Source organism: Phyllostomus discolor, chromosome 7 (assembly GCF_004126475.2).
Source record: "Phyllostomus discolor isolate MPI-MPIP mPhyDis1 chromosome 7, mPhyDis1.pri.v3, whole genome shotgun sequence".
In the NCBI taxonomy this organism is placed as follows: Eukaryota; Metazoa; Chordata; class Mammalia; order Chiroptera; family Phyllostomidae; genus Phyllostomus; species Phyllostomus discolor.
In genome coordinates, this window is record NC_040909.2 from 4,984,058 (window position 1) to 5,004,119 (window position 20,062).

The following is a 20,062-nucleotide window of genomic DNA, read 5'->3' on the forward strand; positions in this document are numbered from 1 at the left end:
GGCTTCACATAAGGGTGGCCGGCCAGTCTGGGCTATTTAAGTGAAGGATGCTTTGGAAAAGGGGACTTCTTAGCATTTTGTTGTTGTTGGTGGTTGTTGCTAGAAGTAAACATCTCAAAGCTTTAGTGGCTTAAAGTGCAACTCTTCCTCACTTGTCATCCCAACCTTCACGTCTCTTCCTCCTTTCCTTCTTGCCGTCACACATTCCCTCCCTGCTGGGACAGTTCCTAACCCCTCGCAGTGTAGAACTGCTGAGTGAGAAGTGAGGTGATCAGGAGCCAGACTTGGCCCTTAGACAAACATGAGTTTCTTCTGCTTCTGCTACATTAGATATGCCTGCCATCTGAGGCAGCTGTCTTAACCACGTTGAGTCCATTAGCTACATCATGGGAATAAAAAGAATTTAGGTATTGTAGTTACTTTGAAGATTACATAAATTACCAAATCCTAAGCATACTGCTTGGCACATAGTAAGCGCTCAGTAAGTAAATAAAAACTGCTGCTGCTGTTTCCTTGTTTCTCTTCCCGTTAGTGTCATTCCTACCAAGGGCCCAGGTTGCTTCTTAGACATTTGAAAAGTATCCAGACAAGCATTTACTTATAAACAAGTATTCCCAGTTTGCTATTTTTACCCTTTTATTAAAAAATATAATTTTTAAAAGATTTGTTATTGTTGTTATTCTGTTAACAGTTGTCCCAATTCTTCCCCTTTGCCCTCCGCCCTTCCTGCCGCCCACAGTCAATTTCCTTAAAAGACGTATAATGTTAGAGATACGACTCAGATCTCTGGTATCCCACTATACGGCCCCCCTCCTACCTTAAATATGATCTTAAAAGTTTTCAACTTGGTATGGTATTGAATATTTTCTTTTTCTTTTTTTTTTTTTTTTTTAAAGATTTTATTTATTTATTTTTAGGGAGGGAAGGGAGGGAGATAGAGAGAGAGAGAAACATCAATGTGCGGTTGCTGGGGGTTATGGCCTGCAACCCAGGAATGTACCCTGGCTGGGAATCGAACCTGGGACACTTTGGTTCCCAGCCCGTGCTCAATCCACTGAGCTACGCCAGCCAGGGTATATTGAATATTTTCTGTATCCACCTGCGTTTCAATTTTTAGTTACAAATATCAGGCCACATATTTCCTCCTCTCCTGTCATTTACTCAGAAAAAGGATTGACTAAAGGATAGTCGTTAGCTCAGGGAAATTGCGGGAGGGCCAGAGGATGGGTCTAGGAGGCTTGCTGGCCTGCTCTGGCCGAGATCTTAGCCACACCACTGGGCACAGGTTCTCACCCTACCACGGTGTTTTGTTGGGATGTTTGCCATCCTGCTCTGTTTATGTCACACTCTTCCGCTCTCACCAGGGAAATGAAGGCTGTGGTTCCTGTTGCTCCTGTCTCAGGCCAAGTGTCATGCCGTGTGTCTAATTTGAGAATCCCTGGTCTCGAGCCTGCACTCCATCCACAGTGACTCTGCCTTGGGGAGGCAGCACTCACAGTATGGTGTGTTCTGCAGACCTGCGTTTGTGGCCAAAACCAGGATTAAAACAAGCTATTCTCTCACAGCCTGACCATCACTTTGGATTGATGGGCTTTTTTTTTTTTTTTCTTAATTTTATTTATTTTTAGAGAGAGGGGAAGAGAAGGAGACAGAGAGGGAGAGAAACACTGTGCAAGAGAGAAACAGTTGCCTCTCTTGCACCCCCAACCAGGTACTTGGCCCGCAAGCCAGGCACGAGCCCTAATCAAGAATTGAACTGGGTGACCCTTTGGTTTGCAGGCCGGCACTCAGTCCACTGAGCCACACCAGCTTGGGCAGATTTCAGTTTCTTCACATCCTTACCAACACTTGTTATTTGTCTTTTTTTAAAAACTATTTATTTTTTAGAGAGGGGGAAGGAAGGGAAGGAGAGAAACATTGACGTAAGAGAGAAACATCAATCTGTTGGTTGCCTCTTGCATGCGCCCTGACCGGGAACCACACCTGCACCCCAGGCATGTGCCCCCAACCTTTCATTTTGCAGGGTGTCACCCAGCCAGCTGAGCCACACCAGTCATGTCCCAGCACCATTCTTGATTGTCTTCTGTGATACGTCTCCTTGTGTTGTGGATAAGCATAATTCCTCATCTGCCTTTTTGTTTTCCTCTTCCCCAATTCCCACCTGTGTTGAAAGTAATTTAGTTGTGTGTGTCTGATGGAGGAAAAAATCTTTCCTTGTTTATTTTGAAATTTAAAATTTTTTTTATAAGTTTATTTGAGCCAAATGGTGACATACAACAGGGAACAGGATCTCAAATGCTGCCAGATTCCTTCTTTCAAGAGTACACACTAGGCATAGCATCTTTGTGCTGTTCTGTATGCTGAAGCTGCTCTGTTCTGCCATTAAGCAGTAAGATGAGTTGCATATCAGAAATGTGAGATCCAGGATATAGTCACCTTCCTTAGATTAGGTTATCAGGAATCTTGTGGGGTTTTTAATGACCTCTCTACTAAAACAAACATGTCTTAAATAAGCATTCTAACAACACAAACACAAAACAGAAACACATTTATCTTTACAGAGAACAGATTTGTGGTTACCGGAGGCAAAAGGGCGAAGTGGGTGAGAGCACCCAACGGTGCGTGAGAGATGGGAATTAGACGTGGGTAGTCGTCGCTCTATAGTGTGTACAGATGTCGGATTGCAGTGTTATTTACCAGAAACTTAGAGTGTTATAACCAGTTGACCTCAGATTTATTTTAAAGGGGCACTCTAGAGAATCTTTCAACAGTGCCTCCCCTTTAGTAGCAAAGTGGGAGACACTTCCAAAAGAGATTTCAAATGTTTTGCCTCTGGGATGGATGGATGGATGGATGGATGTGGAAGAAGGTATTAGGGGGGATAAACAGTGATGGAAAAAATAAGTTAAAAAAAGTTTTCTCTCTGCTGTGTTTTGCACTAGCTGTCTATGGTGGGAGTGCTTCTGATCCTGAGGTTGGCAGTTGAGTGCCTGTGAAAGGAACACACTTGTCCTTCTGACCGCTGAGAACAGTGGCCCCCACACTTTAGTGCTCCCCCCATGGGTAAACTATTTTTTGAACATCCAAGTAAATACATATTTCTAAATTATACACTCATATTACTATACCAATAAGCAAAACCAAAGGAGGTCACATTTTTAAAGAAGAATGAAAAATGAGCAAAAGTTCTGGTATTTCCTTCATAGACCCCAGTTGATAGTTGTTGCTCTTAGGCGATACCTGTCACTCTGAATGCAGTGTGATGCTGGCGAATTTTGCACACGGTGTTGAGGATTGTGTCTTCCTCAGAAGCCGTGGGTGTGGCAGCCCTTCCTCACATTACCGAGGGTCTGCTGCCTGAGAGAGATTTCCTTCCCTTTAGGGCTGGATTGCAATGCTGCCCGGTTCGCTCACTGATGCATCTTGTTGCTGCAGGTGCAGGTGCAGGTCCAGCAGTCTCCGCAGCAGGTTTCGGCTCAGCAGCTCTCCCCACAGCTTACCGTTCACCAGCCTGCCGAGCAGCCCTTCCAGGTCCAGGTGCAGATCCAAGGCCAAGCGCCACAGCCGGCGGCCCCTTCCATCCAGACCCCATCTCTGCAGAGCCCCAGCCCCTCGCAGCTGCAGGCGGCGCAGATCCAGGTGCAGCACGTGCAGGCGGCCCAGCAGATCCAAGCTGCAGAGATCCCGGAGGAGCACATCCCCCATCAGCAGATCCAGGCGCAGTTGGTGGCCGGCCAGTCCCTTGCTGGGGGTCAGCAGATCCAAATCCAGACTGTGGGTGCCCTTTCTCCACCACCGTCCCAGCAGGGCTCACCTCGGGAAGGGGAGCGACGGGTTGGCACAGCCAGTGTTCTCCAGCCAGTGAAGAAGCGCAAAGTGGACATGCCCATCACTGTGTCCTATGCCATCTCAGGGCAGCCAGTGGCCACTGTGCTGGCCATTCCACAGGGCCAGCAGCAGAGTTACGTCTCTTTGAGGCCAGACTTACTGACCGTGGACAGTGCCCACCTGTACAGTGCCACTGGGACCATTACTAGCCCTACAGGAGAAACCTGGACCATCCCTGTTTACTCTGCCCAGCCCCGGGGAGACCCTCAGCAGCAGAGCATTACGCACATTGCCATTCCCCAGGAAGCCTACAACGCGGTTCACGTCAGTGGCTCGCCCACGGCCTTGGCAGCTGTAAAGCTGGAGGATGACAAGGAGAAGATGGTGGGCACCACGTCTGTAGTGAAAAACTCCCATGAAGAGGTCGTGCAGACCCTTGCAAACTCTCTCTTTCCAGCACAGTTCATGAATGGCAACATCCACATTCCAGTGGCTGTGCAGGCTGTGGCAGGCACATACCAGAATACAGCTCAGACTGTCCATATATGGGACCCTCAGCAGCAGCCACAGCAACAGACTCCCCAGGAACAGACGCCCCCGCCGCCTCCGCCACCGCAGCAACAGCAGCAACAGCAGCAGCTCCAGGTTACTTGTTCAGTAAGTGAGGCTTATCTGTGGGGCACTCTGCTCCCTGAGGACCCAGTGCAACACAGAACTTGCCTGGCAACCTCCGGCACCCCTGGTTGTTTATGCAGTGATGTTAGTCTTGCTGTTGTGTAGTATTTAATATTTCAGTTGGGGTGGGGCAGGGAGACAAAAGCAGCAGGTGAAGCTGTGCAACAGGCAGAAGTGCTATCCTGGTACGTGGAGGTAAATAAAATTGACCACTAAGTGCTTTGGAGGTTGGCTGGGGTGCTTCATTGTTATCTCTTTTTAGGAAGGGTAAAATTCTGGTTAGAGACTAATGGGACATTCCTAGTGTTATCCTAGTCCCAGGGGCTACTTTTTGCATCACAAATGAAAGGATCTCGTGGAACCCCAGTAATAGTTTAACACACAGATGCTGAATGCAGCTCAGTGGAGAGGACTTGGAATTGTTTCTGCTTTTGTTGTCATCTGTGGACACAGTGGAGGTGAATGAGAAGATCTGAAATACCTCCTCGTTGGCCTACCACTTTTAGGAGTCTTAAACAAGCCTCCTATGTAGTGGGGTTTCCCAAAGAGGTTTTGTTGTTGTTTTTTTTTAATTGATTTTTAGAGAGATGAAGGGAGAGAAAACAAATACATCAGTTTGTTGTTCCACTTATTTATGCAGTCATAGGTTGATTCTTATATGTGCCCTGGCTGGGGATTGAACCCACAACCTTGGAGTATTGGGATGATGCTCTGATGAGCTGTGCTACCCAGCCAGTGTTCCTTAAAAAGAGTCCAGATCAGCCTCAGTTAATTGAATTTTCTGTCATGGCAGCTATATTGAGAAAAAATGTTAAAGACTTTTATTTTAAATAATGTAGATTTACAGAAAAGTAGCAAAAATAGAACTCTGTTGAAATTTAGCTTTAAAATTGTTTAGCTTTTATCTTTTCTAATTGTTAATCTTCTTAAAGCTATTATCTTTTAAGACTATTAGTAAACTTCCTGGTCCCTTGTCCAGCAGATGTTTAGAGTGGATGTAAGGCCTCTGGTCTCCTGGACACACCGAAGACTGTATCCTCGGAGGGCAGGGAGGGGCCCCTGGGAAGGCTGGGAAGGGAGCTGGCACAGACAAGGTGCTGGCAGACCAGGGACCTCACTCAGAAACGCAGGCTGTCAATGATTTTGATTAGGCAATAGCTGACCGAGTTGTTTCATAAAGGCAACAGTACATTATTTTAGGTGACTTTGTTAAGGAACTGTGAAATGTCCGGGTGTCGGGCCTAGCGGTAGAACAAGACAGAGAGATTGTTGTAGGCAGCTCGTAGTCTGGTTATAAGGCAGCACAATCAGGGTGCACTGTGTGCCGCACATGCCAGGAAAAACGGGGCATTCAGAAATTCTGGGTTTAAAAGTCAGCAGAGGCATCTTTGTGGGAAAAGGGGTGTACGCCTTCATGCTTATAGCGTGCATTGACAAAAGAATGGAGGAGCGGGAGCACAGAGCCAGGGATGGAAGGAAGAGACATGGCTTAAGGCAACCTGAGAGGGGCCTGTGAGAGAGGAGGTAGTGGGGGGCAGCAGGGTTGTCTTCCCAAAGTGGAGGGGTGCTCTTAGTCTGGTGATCTGTGGTGGGCAGTTTTTCCAGAATCCGAAGAGTCCTGATAAGATGAAGAATCAAGAGCCAGTGTGTAGAACTGATTGCACGGAAGAGGGACCCGCCAGGAGGCCTGTTGCAGGGTTCTGTACTCAGCTTCTGCTCACAGGCACGGGGCTCATCAGGCCTCTTCTCGGCTCTCCTGGGTCTGATGTGCAATTTGCAGGCCAGGGCTCTTTGTGCTCATTAGTCTCTGAATAAGTTGTATATTTGGGCCCTTCGGCAGGAGGTCTTTTCTGGAGTTTTGTTTAGTGGACCCATGTTCTTCAGTGCTATGTCTCCTTTAGGGAAATCTTAATAGGGATTTATCAGATATTACTACTGGAAAAAGAAAAATTGGGAAGAAAGACCATCATGTAGGTAGGAAAGATGAGTTTGTCCGTTCGCACTACAAACATTCCTCTGCCCTCCTTTATCAGGCTCTGCGCTAGGCAACAGAGATGAGTAAGACAGTCTGCCCTTAGAGCACTCACAGCCCGTGGGAAGATAATTTTGCGGTGGTGTGAGTTCACCCTAGGGGGAGCTGATGACAGTGTATGACGGTGTTCCCCTTCACCTGGCATACCCTTTATGAAAGCTCTCATTGCCTGTCTTTATTTTTATTTTATTATATTTATTTTTCTAGAGAGGGGAAAGGAGGGAGAAATTGAGGGAGAGAAACATAAATGTGTTGTTGCTTCTCGAGCTCCCCCTACTGGGGACCTGGCCCACAACCCAGGCACGTGCCCTGTCTGGGAATTGAACTGGAGACCCCTTGGTTCACAGGTTGGCGCTCAATCCACTGAGCCACACCAGCCAGGACTCACTGCCTGTCTTTAAAACCAAACTTATGGTGAAACATCCTTCCCTTGACCTCTCATCCACCTCCATTAGTTGCCTCATTTCTCTGCTCTACTTTATTCCCAGAGTTCTTAAAAGGATTATCTGTACAAGCTAACTCCACTTGCTAACCCCTTTTCAAAACACAACTGTGCCTGCTCTTGTGAGCCGAGGTCAGCAGTGCCCAGATCCAACCCGCGTATCTGTTTTCAGTCTTAGCAGCACACAACACAGCCTTCTCGAAACTCCTTTGGCTTTTTATACTATTACACACTCCTGGTTTTCCCCCTTCTCCATTGATTCTTTTAAAAAATTATTTATTTATCTTTAGAGAGAGGAGAAGGGAGAGAAAGGAGAAGGGGAGAAATATCAGTGTGAGAAACACTGATCAGCTGTCTCTCACATGCACTCTGATGGGGGTCGAACCTGCAACCCAGGCATGTGCCCTGACCAGGAATTGAACGAGCGATCTTTTCACTTTGTGGGAAGACATCCAACCGGCTGAGCCACACCAGTCAGGGCCCATTGATCCTTTGCCTTTCTTGGGAGACGGCTGGTGCCTCCTCCTCCATCTGAATCATACCTGTTGGTATTGCTCAGAGCACAGTACTAGCCCTACTTTCCCCTTCAGGAATTCCTGTCCTTTGGCATGGTTTTGTTTCACGGCCTCTAAAAATGGGTGTACAACCTTTTGGCGTCTCTGAGCCACCCTGGAAGTGGAGTTGTCTTGGGCCACACATTAAAGACACAAACACTAACGAAAACCGATGAGCAAAAAAAAAAAAGTTTTAAGTAAATTTAAATTTTGTGTTGGGCCGTATCCGTAGCCATCGTGGGCGGCATGCGGCATACCTCTGTGATGGTGCTGCTGCTGGAGATGCTCAAAGACGCTGTCGGCCAACATTGTTCCCCATGTTACATATGTTAACTCATTTAATTCTCACACCAACCTTACAAGGTATATACTGCCATGTCCATTTTACAGAAGAAGAAACTGAGGCACAGATGGATTAAACAGCAAGGCCAAAGCCACCATTAGTGAGTTGCAGAGTTGGGAGTCAACCCCGGACAGACAGGCGTGCAGCCCATTTTAAGCACCGTGCTGCACAGCTGATCCGACACACAGGTCTTGTAGCTAGACCATGCCTTTCCCTTCAGGACCCCGATACACATTCAGCAGCTGCCTGCTTCCCTGGATTTAATCGAAGATCTCAGCTCTTCATGAACAACATCTCTGCCACTACTGTAAACTTCCCCTCCTTAGGAAGTGGTAGCATCAGCCAGCTACCCATTGGTTTAAGCCAGAAACCCAGGAGTCATCTTGGTCTGCTTTCCCTTAACCCCGTGGCCCGCTCATCAGCAAGCTGCACTGGTTATACCACCAAACTTCTCCGACTCTCTGAAATGATCTTCACTGCCACTGTGCTAGTCTAGGTGACCAGCACCTGCTTGCACTTTTACTTTTCATTCCATTCTCCATAGATGAGCAAGAATCTTTTTTTTTTTTTTAACGTAAGATCATGTCACTTCCCAGCTTAAACTTTCCAAGGGCTTCATTATAAATAGAAAAAACAAAACAACAAAAAAACCCCACTACATCACAGTATACAAGATCCTACTTACATCATTAGTTTTTAACCTTGGGGGGATCATTACTACCCCTACCCACTGAGAGACATTTGGACACGTGTGGAAGAATTTTGGTTGTCAGGATGCCTGGGAGTGTTACATTCAGTGGGTGGAGGTGCACACTGGAGGGGGCCTGACCAGAAAGCCAGCAGAGAGGCGCTGCCCCACCTACCTACCCAGTCAGATGCCTAGATTTTCAGCTTGCGTAGATGGCGTTGTCATTGAACAAGGCAGGGAGGGTACCCAGAGGAGAGTACCGTAGTTCTGGATGTGGAAGGGATGGGCTCTCTCAGTAGATGTTAGTTCGAGGTGGCTGTGAGATGCCCCGTTGGAGATGCACAGCACCCACTGGGCATGTTACGGGGAGGCGTAGTTAGCATAGTTGGAGGCACAGAGTTAGCAGCCCCTTTCCCAGGTGTGGAAATCCAAACTGGGGGAGTGAGTGGAGGCTCAACAAGGAGAGCAGGAGCTAAACTAAGAAGTGTGTCTCCAGTGGAGCTCCAGGGTTGACAGACGTTTAAGGGCCTGGCACTGGGATTTGCTTTATCTGCTTGTTTAATAATGTGTGTTATCATAGCTAGTGTGGTAGTTTTTATTTGTTGATAGCAAGTTTATGTGTCACGGATAAATTATTATGCTTTCAACTTGAATGATTTGACACTCCTCAGCCCTGGAAGGGAGAATTGCTCAAGGAAATTTGTTTAGAATGTGGACAGGTGTGTGAGACCCAAGAACCTGTGCTTGGTTTGTGTTGGTGTCTGTCCCACCTGATGGGGATTGTGATTCAGACTCATGGACGTACTCTGCCCCTTTGCATGGCTCGGATGTCAGCCCATTGAGGATGGGACTGCTTTTCCCGTGGAGGCAGGAAGCTAGAGCAGTGCCCTGGTCTTCAGAAAGTGTCCTTACGAGCACTGTTAGCGAGATGGAACATGGAAAAAAATAGAACCTTATGTATAGCTAGAGAAGCTGTATATATCCTCAAGTCTTCCCCTTTACATCACAGTGGCAGGGAGAGGGACAGGACTTTGTTGTACTTTTTCTTTCTCTAAACATGGTTCTTAACTGTGGTTTGCCTTCAGAATAACCTGGGGAGCTTCTGAAAACACTGAAAAGCCCTGGCTGGGTGGCTTTGCTGGTTAAAACATCGTTCTATGCACCAAAAGGTTGCGGGTTCGATTCCCAGTCAGGGCACATAACTAATTTGCAGTTTTGATCCCTGGCCAGAGTGCATACAGGAGGCAACCAATCATTGTTGCTCTCTACCCCCTTCTTCTCTTGCTAACAATTAATAAACATTTCCTTGGGTGAGGATTTAAAAAAATAATAATCATTAAAAAATAAAAATAGTGATAACAACAAGCCTGTCACCTTAAACAAAGTAAATCAGAATCTCTGGGGATTCAGGCTTGGACATGTAAGTATATTTTAAAAACAGTCTAGATGATTTTAAGGTGCAACCAAGATTAACAGTCATTGCCTTGGACACTCAGTACTCAAAGTGGGTTCTGCAGACCAAATCCCTCACTTGGAAGCTTATTACAATAGAAATTCAGAGCCCTGGCTGGATGGGTCAGTTGGTTGAAGCATCATCCTGCAAACCTGGAAGGTTGCAGGTTCAATCCCCAGCATAAGGAGGCAGCCAACTGATGCTTCTCTCTCACATTGATGTTTCTGCCTCCCTCTCCCTCTGTCTGTAAAAACAATGCAAAAGTGTCCTTGGGTGAGGATATATACTTAAAAAAAAAAAAAAAGAATCTCAAGTCCTGCCGAGACTTTTTAATTCAAGTCTACACTTTAATAAAATCCCCAAGTGATTTGTTTGCTTATTATAATTGGACATGCAGTGCTTTGGGCTAGTAATATTTGATCAGTGACTAAACATTAGAATTGCCTTTTGACATGTGAAGGTTATTTGTCTTTTTTAAGATTTTATTTATTCATTCCTAGAGCAAGGGGAAAGGAAGGGGAAAGGGAGAGAAACATTGGTGTGTGAGAGAAAAAAATTGATCAGTTGACTCTTGCACGACCCCAGCCAGGGGACCTGGCCCACAACCCAGGCACGTGCCCTGACTGGGAATCAAACTGGCAGCCTTTTAGTTCACAGGCCAGTGCTCAACCCACTGAGCCACACCAGCCAGGGCAACATGCAAAAGTTTTAAAAAGACTCATCATGCCTCTTTAAAAAAGATTGTAAGGTGGATTGCAGATATTGGTGTTTTTAAATCAGAGATTCAAAAGTTCTGAGAATTGCTATATTAGTTTTTGCTATCCTTGGGGTAAGGAGTAGAATTTCAAAGATTCTCGAAAATAGGACAACAAGGAGAAGAGAATTTTTTTTTTATTAAAAGAACTACAAGTAATGTTTTTTTGGCAGTTTTGCTAAACAAAAGGCTTGAAAGAAAAGAGTATTGACACATTTTGATGGTTTCTCTCTCGTAGGCTCAAACTGTTCAGGTTGCTGAAGTTGAACCACAGTCACAGCCACAGCCTTCTCCGGAACTTCTGCTTCCGAATTCCCTGAAGCCAGAAGAAGGGCTCGAAGTGTGGAAAAACTGGGCCCAGACCAAGAATGCTGAGCTAGAGAAGGATGCTCAGAACAGACTGGCGCCCATTGGGAGTGAGTGTGTGGGAGGGGTCGGGGGGTGGGCTCTGTCTAAATACAGTAACCCCGGAGCAGGAGGAGGAGAGAAAGGCAAGAGAGGGGTGTCCCTTGACTCTGGGGACTGGGAGCTCTGTCTGAAATAGTTCGCTGAATTCAAGACAAGCAACAAGCAGGCCTGACCAGCTGCAGATGAGCGGGGTGTGTGGGATTTGTCCAAGATTGGGCATTTTTCTACACATGTCTTTCTGGAGTTGACCTAGATCTGGGCAGAGCAACTTCTGGGAGGAGGTAGAGGCCAGTGAGTGCTACAGGCCCTTCTTCCTTAGTGCTACGATTGTATCTTCCTCACGCTATGGAGGGTGAGATTTTTTTCCTCTCGTGTCATGGCCCTAATACAAATTTTCAGGGTATGTGAGGTGGAAGGATTGTGGGAAGGAAACCCTCGCTGTGTCAGAGCGTGTAGGGTTGTTGCCTCGGTGGGCCAGACACTGGTGCCCAGCCCCGACGGGTGGGGTCTGCTCTGAGCCGTCCTTTCAGGGACATGAGTGCCCGATAGAGAGAACTGTTTGTGAGGACACCTGTTCACCTTTGGGTTTGTGCTGTAGGACGCCAGCTTCTGCGATTCCAGGAAGATCTCATCTCTTCTGCTGTGGCTGAGTTGAATTATGGGCTCTGTCTAATGACACGAGAGGCTCGAAATGGTGAAGGTGAACCCTATGACCCGGATGTACTCTACTATATTTTCCTGTGCATTCAGAAGGTAGGAAACAACTTCCCAGGAACATGTTTGAGCTGTGTTCTCATCAGGTATTTACTGGATATTCAAATTAGTAGAATGACAAGCAAGGGGTTATAATTAGGACATTCTCTTTAAAATGTATAATGAAGTTTTAAAAAAATATTTATGTTTAGAGAGAGGGGAATGGAGGGAGAAAGAGAAGGAGAGAAACATCAATTGTGTGGTCACCTCTTGTTTGCCCCCAACTAGGGACCCGGCCTGCAACCCAGGCATGTGCCCTGACTGAATCGAACGAGCAACCCTTTGGTTCACAGGCCAGTGCTGAATCCACTGAGCCACATCAGCCAGGGCTAATGTGGGTTTGTTTGTTTTTTTAATTGTAAAAGACCTACATGTTCACTTTAGAAAATAAGAAAATAAACATCATTCATAATCTTGCCTTATAGAGGAACTCCTGTTAAAATATTTTGTATAGTAAAGAGAAACAAATGAGAGGGAAAAAATGCACCCAAAAATACTTGGTATATTACCTGAGGGTTTTTTTTTCCATTACTATTTATTCCCCTGATAACCCTCTCCTTTCCCCCTACCTCCAAGCACCACCCTGTTGTCCATATTCTTGAGTCTTTTTTCCATTTTGCTCAGTCCCTCCACCCCTGACCTCCCCCCTGCTCTTTCGCTGTCATCTTACTCTGTTTGAGTGTGTTTCTGTTTTGCTTGTTAGTTCAGTGTGTTCATTGGATTCTGCATATGAGTAAAATCTCTTTCTCTGGCTGGCTTATTTTACTTAGCATAATGTTCTCTTAAGTTCGTCCATACTGTTGCAAAGTAAAATTTTCCTCTTTTTTATGGCCAGGTAGAATTCCATTGTGTAAATGTCCCATAGGTGTTTGATCCACACTTAGGCTGCTTCTGTACCTTGGCGATTGTAAATAACACTGCAATAAACATAGGGGTGGTTGCGTTCTTTCGAGTTAGTGGTTTGAGCTCTTTCGGATATATTCCCAGAAGTAGTATTACTAGATCAAAAGGCAGACCCATCTTTAATTTTTTGAGGTATCTCCATGCAGCTCCCCACCGGGGCTGCCCTACCTGCACCCCCGTCAGCAGTGCGGAGGGTCTCCTTTCCTCATGTCCTCGCCAGCGCCTATTTGTCAGGAGCCTTTTTTCATTTTCAAAAAAAAAATTATGAAACACTTTCCTTTTTGTTAAAGTAAACATGGTTTGCATAAAAGTAATTTATCCCAAAGTCTGTTGCTAACATGCAGCTTATCTTCTTGTTCACTGCATTGAAACAAAATATTTAAAGGAGCAGAGTTAGACTAGACCACTGTAGTTAGGTGTTCGGGACATCTAAGGGAAGCACCACAGAGGGACTCATTTGAGACTGGCAGTTTAGGAGAGCTGAGGTGGACTTCTCAGTGTGTGCACATTCTTGAAGCATCCCATCGCCGCCCTGGCTGGCGTGGCTCCGTGGACTGAGCGCCGGCCTGCGAGCCAAGGGGTTGCTGGGTTGATTCCTGGTCTAGGGCACATGCCTGGGTTGCGGGCCGGGTCCCCGATGTGGGGGCATGCAGGAGGCAACTACACATTGATATTTCTCTCCCTCTTTCTCCCTCCCTTCCCCTCTCTAACATAAATGAATAAAATCTTTTTTTAAAAAAGAAAGATAAGAAAACCCCATAGTAAGATGGGGGAAAAGCACATGCTGGTTGGCTCTCACCTTGTTGCCTGGTCTTGAGAAAAGTTCGCCTCCCAGTTTGTTCCTCTTTCTTCCCAGTCACTCGGGGCACTAGGTGAGTTGTTCACGTGCCGTCTTGCTCCGTGCGCTCCACGATCCTGGAAGACGGGCACAGTCATGTCCCTTTACAGACAGGGGAACTGAGTCCCCGGAGCTAAAGGATTTGCACCACTTGCCTCAGAGCCTGCACCATGGTGTTTTTGTTTTGTTTTTTTCTTTCTTTTTCTTTTTGGCTGTCATAAGACAGTGCCTTGCCTGGATGAAGTAGCATGTAGCATTCACAAAATCTGCCCCACTGACCTAATTCTTAAGAGTGTTGTGAGAGCTTGTTTATATGATCTGACGTGTACTGCAGAAATGTCCATCAAATGCTGGATGTCTTTGAGCTGGTATACAGGTTTATAAGGGTCGAATGGGTTAGCAGAGGTGATGGAACTGGCAAAAAGATGTTTATTTCCCCTGAAAGTCTTACTCAGGAGATCACGAACAACTTCTGCTGATTGTTTTTCTTTTAGTATCTTTTTGAAAATGGACGGGTTGACGACATTTTCTCCGATCTTTATTACGTTCGATTCACGGAGTGGCTACATGAAGTTTTGAAGGACGTTCAGCCCCGAGTCACTCCACTTGGTAAGAGTCTTCCTAGCCCTTGGATGTCTGTCCCACCTGGGTTTAAAAAGGATGGCTGTGTGGCTGGCTGTGATACAGCATGGGGGTGAGGATGCTGTGGGTCCCAGGCGCCGGCACCGACCTCTGTGCTGCTTGCCCTGATGTGGAAGGGGCCCAGCTGGTCCTGGTGTAGCCAGCACATGGGCAGTAAGAGTGTGGGGTAGTTACGCTTTCCTTTTCCTATTTAAATTTATTGATTCAAATTAGATTCATTTCCAAAGCTAAGGATTATTAACTATTTAACCTGTAGGTTACTCATGTTATATATTGGAGGGTGTTTTTTTAAACATGTTTGAACAAAAGTTTTACATATACAGGGTGGAGCAAAAGTAGGCTTACAGTTCCTACTTAAAATAATTCAATAATTAATAAATAATAATGCAAGAATAAACTCTTTCGCATACTCACAAGTGTAAACCTCCTTTTGCCCCAACCTGTATAGAATATAATTTTTGCTTTGTCTATAGGTAATTTCCTGCTCAGAGTGTTATGTTTAAAAAAAACGTGAGTTTTACAGTAGAATGTCTGAGGTGTTTTTTAATAAGCTTTATTTTTTAGAGCAGTTTTAGGCTTACAGAAAAATACAGCAAGAGGCACCGAGAATTGCCATATGCCCCCCACGGTGTTTCCCTATTATAATCTTGTGTTAGTGTAGTGTACTTACTGTCACTGATAAGTCAGTGTTGGTACATTATTAATTAAAAACCTACAGTTTACATTAGAGTTCACTCCTTGTGTTGTACACTTACGGGTTCTGACAAGTGTGTGACGGCGTATCGTACAGAAACTTGGCTGCCTTAGAATCCGTGCGTTCCTCCTGCCATCCCTGTCTCCCTCCCCCTGAATCCTGGGCGCTCTTTTTACTGTCTCCATAGTTTTTGACTTTTCCACAATGTCACCTAGTTGGAATAATTTAGTATGTGGCCTTTTCAGATTTTTTTTTTCACTTAGCAATATGCATTAATGTTCCTGCGTGTCTTTTAGTGGCTTGATAGCCCATTTCTTTTTATTGCTGATAATATTCCATTGTATGGTTGTACCACAATTTGTTTATCCAATCACCTATTGAAGAACTTCGAAGTTTTGGCAATTATGAATAAAGCTGCTGTAAACATTGTGTGCAGGTTTTTGGTGAAAGAAGAGGCAGATAGGTCAATGGAACAGAATAGGGACCCAGAAATAGAGCCACAAAAATAGAACCAACTTACCTTTGACAAAGGGGCAAAGGGAGTTCAAGGAAGAAAGAACATTTTCAACAAATGGTGCTGGAACAATTGGACATCCACGTGCAAACAAACAAATCTAGACACAGACCTTACACCCTTCACAACACTAACTCAAGGTGAATCACTGACCTAAATGTAAAATGCAGAATTATAAAACTCCTCCTACAGGTAACATAGGAGAAAATCTAGGTGACCTTGGTTTTGGTGATTACTTTTTATATACAACACCAAAAGCATTGTGGTGCATGAAAAAAAATTGGTAAGTTGGATTTCATTAAAATGAAAAACTGCTCTGTGAAAGACACAATTAAGAAAATAAAAAACTGAGCCACAAACTGGGAGAAAATCTTTGCAAAACATATACCTGATGAAGAACTGGTATCCAAAATATACAAAGAACTCTACCACTCAGTAAGAACGCAAAGACACTGGTTAACAAATGGGCAAAAGATGGACAGGTGCCTCACTGAAGATACACAGGTGGATGAGAAATATATGAAAAGATGCTTATTTTATGTCATCAGGAAATTGCAAACTTAAATAATAAAATACCACTATATAACTATTAGAATGGCTAAAATCCCAAACTGGCATCATCAAATGCTGGATGGGGGGCAACAGTAACCTTCATTCATTGCTGGTGGGAATGCAAAGCGGTACTACTTTGTAAAACAATTTGGCATTTTTGTACAAAAGTACACATTTTCTTACCTGTGATCCAGCAATCACGCTCCATTGCATTTGCGTTGAAAACAGTCTAGTTAACATCTGTCACCACTCATAGTTTGTTACTTAAATCCGCCCCCCCCCCCCCCCCAATTATTGGTTAAATATTTTTGAGTGCCTACTTTATGCCAGGTAGTATTCCAGATGTATAGATAATGAGCTTACAGTCTAACAGAGACAGCAAATCAAATTAAATAGAGTAATTTATGGTTAGGGAAGTGCTTAGAAGACAAGGGACTGGGAAATGTTAAGGGCGCTGGCAGGGGGGCCTGTCTCTCTAAGGGGCTGTCATTAGGATGGAGACCTGAGTGAGCGAGTGAGTGAGTGAGTTAGCTAGCCTTGCCACGTGATTTGCAAAGTTTCAAGCTAAGCGTAGGCATGCAGAGTATGCTTTTTAAAACTTTTTATTGTGGAATTTTAAGCACATATGAAAGAAAAAATAAATTAATGACACTCCCATGTACCTGCTGTTTATTTGTGGCAAATCTCATTTCACGTATGCACCACTTATCCCCCTCCTGTGTTACAGTAAATCCCAGACACTCTGCTCATAAACATTTTAATATGTATTATTGATATACCACAATGCCATTATCATAAAGTTTTTAAAAGATGATTACATAATGTCATCAAAACCTCTATCCTCTGAATTTCTAATTGTCTTGTAAATGTCATAATTTTGCTTGCCTGGGCCAGAGTGTCAATTCCACATGTGAAATTGCTGGTAAACCTTTTAATGTTTTGTCTCAATCTTTAGTTTCCTCCTTGATTTTTTTCTTGCAATTTATTTATGGAAGAAACTAGCCTTTTAAATTGTCAGAGTCTACATTTTGGTGATTATACCCCATGGTGTAGTTTGACATACTCTTCTGTCCTCTGTACAGTTCATTGGGAGTTGCATATAAAGACTCAAATGATCAGGGGTGTGTGTGTGTGTGTGTGTGTGTGTGTGTGTCTTTTTGGCAAGGTTATGTAATACAAACGCTATTTATTTTCATCATATGCCTATAATGTCTGGATCCATTAATTTATTAGTTGTAAAATGCAGCACTCTAATGTTATTACTTCTTCATTATTAGCTGAAAAACAAACTTTTCCTTGTCAACTCTTTGAATTCCTGGCAGTACAAATTGTGTGGAAAAGGGAGGGGAGGGCTCGCTTCTGCTCCTTTGTTCGGCAGCGTCCACAGTCCCGGGTGTGGCTCGTTCCACCCCCTTCCCCTGGTGGAGCCCAGTTGGCTGGCGGGGTTTGCTTTTTGTCTTTTAGCAGTCATCGTGAGCTAATGAGTTTAAACATATTTAACGTGATTCAGTGTATTGCAATTGTGAATATTTTTTTTTTTTAATTTACTGATGCTCAAATTGTCCTATCTGTGGTTATTTGGAGCTTCTTTAAACGGGTCCTTAAATTCTTTTGATACAACCCTTTTTCTTTGATTTCTGGTTTTCAAAATGTTTCAGGCTCATCTTAGGCATTTTTGTCCTGGTGTGGAGTCAGTCCATTCTCCATGGAGCCCATTTTTTTTGTTTGTTTGTTTGTTTGTTTGTTTGAGTGGTAAATGGTATTTCTGCGTGAAACCAAAGTCTGGATGCTAGGTGTGCCTCTTTCTCCTGAATTGGTCATTGTTTCTAGGCCTTAAAGTGGGCAGAACCAAAAATATAAAAAACAAAATAGATCATTTTGATACTTGTAGTTCAGAACAGAGCTACAAGGCTTTACATGATAGCTGTATATGTATCACCCTTCTCCCACGCCAGGGGTTTAGTTTTCATGCATTAAGGTTGTAGTGTTCCGAAGGGACGAAAGCCTCGGCCACTGTGGCTGGGCCGCTGGAATGCTGTCCTGTAACCAGAGGTTGCGGTTTCCTTCTAGTCTGGGGGCGTGTACAATCCCTGGTCCAGGTGCCTACAGGAGACAACCAATCGATGTTTCTCTCTCTCTCTCTCTTTCTGTCTAAAAGCAATGAGAAAAATGTCCTCGGATGATGATTTTTAAAAAAGGAAGAAGCAGTGATTAAAGTTAGCAAAAGTGATACCAGGCGGCAGAGTGAATCCAGGGCATACCAGGGGATGCCTGGGACCACTCCTAGGCCCCGCCTTCCCTGAGGAAGGCTGTCTTCTGCCACCCACCTCCTGCAGACAGGGCTGAGAGGGGAAAGCTTGTCTCATCGTCACTGGACCACCAGAGATAAGGATAGAGGTGGAGCGGCCCTAGAGAGATGGAAATGCACTATTGGCGTCTGAGCCAGCTTTGGCAAGAACAGAGGAGAGGAACGTATTGGACTTTCTGCTTCAAAAAGAAGCACTGTCACTGCCCGCCCGGAGAATTCCGGGACTCCTGCAGAAGGGCTGGTGTCCACTGCTCCTGGTTCACCAGGCCCACGGGGCCTGGGGCGCGCTCACTTGCACATTGACCATTGAGTGAGCACATGAGGGGGGTTCAATGATCCATCGACCAGCCTTTGTCCCTGCCCAGCTCTCAGTTCGCTCCCGGATCAGGGGCTTACAGGAAACCTACCTGCCTGGTGGGGGGCAGCTGTAATAGTTCTGGGTGACAGTCTCCCCTTTACCCCGAGGGGATGAGAATGGGTTTGCTTTCTAGAGATGGAAGGCGTGACAGAAGGTTTAACAAGGGCAAATGGGGTATGCGTACCAGTTCTTTGGGCCCTGGACACCTTTGAAAATATGATGAGAGGTCCGTTTCCTCTTTCCAGAGAAGTGTACGTATAGGCTGAGTTTGGATTATAATTTTGGGTGTTTCGCTTTCCCTGAGGCCTATACCTTTTTCCCCGGTGTTAACCTTGGATTAAAGGAAAAACTGACACCAGGTGAGAGCAGTCATGTAAGGCATTGGTTCTCAAAGCATGGTCTTAGGTAACTCGTTAGAAGTGCACATTATCACGTCTCACCCCAGAAATTTGTGTTGGGACCCAGCCTTCTGTGTCTTAACAAGCTTCCCAGGCGATCCCGCCATACCTGGCAGAGTTCTCTGGGTAAACCGTGCAGTCCCAGGTGGTCCTGCTTGTGCCTCACACTCCCGTCCTGCTCCTTGGAGGGAACGCCTGCCACCCTCTTGTTGTAGCAGTACTCTGTTCCTCCTAGGCTATGTCCTGCCCAGCCACGTGACTGAGGAGATGCTGTGGGAGTGCAAGCAGCTCGGGGCTCACTCCCCTTCCACCTTGCTGACCACCCTCATGTTCTTTAATACCAAGTAAGTGTTCTAGAGGCTCCATGCTTGGCCACTGCTGGCATCTGCCCAGTGAAGAGGGTGGAAACTATCCAGACTTCTGAATTCCTTTGACAAATATTTGAGAGCCTTTGGGCTACTGAAAGCCCTCAGCCCCACGTGGCTGCATTTTGCGTGGTGACCTGTGAAGCAGATAGCCTTGTCAGACCCTGCCATCATTCTTGATGTGGCTTCTCCACTGGACATTGTGTTTGGGCGTGGGCCTGCCCATATCCTGGGAGTGTGGGCACTGGCTCCTCTAAAGCACTGATGGCAGAGGGCGAATCGTGGTCTCCTCCTGGCACCCCTCCCTTTGCCTTGCTTTCACTTGCGGTGCAGGTACTTCCTCTTGAAGACAGTGGACCAGCACATGAAGCTGGCCTTCTCCAAGGTCTTGCGACAGACGAAGAAGAACCCCTCCAATCCTAAAGATAAAAGCACGAGTATTCGGTACCTGAAGGCGCTTGGGATACACCAGACTGGCCAGAAAGGTACGGGAAGGAGGCAGGGGCCCGGAAACAGTGCTGTTTGTCCCGCCGTGTCCTCGTTCCTGAGGGGCTAGTGGT

General features: G+C 45.5%; 1 protein-coding gene across 4 annotated transcripts in view; it reads left to right on the forward strand.

The window, feature by feature from the left end:
- QRICH1 (glutamine rich 1) overlaps positions 1 to 20,062 on the forward strand; it is a 36,733-nt gene that overhangs the window by 14,039 nt on the left and 2,632 nt on the right. For all 4 annotated transcript variants that reach the window (XM_036030353.1, XM_028517991.2, XM_028517992.2 and 1 more), the window contains 6 exons: positions 3,436 to 4,485; positions 11,008 to 11,185; positions 11,776 to 11,930; positions 14,166 to 14,280; positions 19,373 to 19,481; positions 19,836 to 19,987. In XM_036030353.1, coding sequence (XP_035886246.1) covers positions 3,436 to 4,485; positions 11,008 to 11,185; positions 11,776 to 11,930; positions 14,166 to 14,280; positions 19,373 to 19,481; positions 19,836 to 19,987 — 1,759 coding nt within the window. The remainder of the gene's footprint in view (positions 1 to 3,435; positions 4,486 to 11,007; positions 11,186 to 11,775; positions 11,931 to 14,165; positions 14,281 to 19,372; positions 19,482 to 19,835; positions 19,988 to 20,062) is intronic.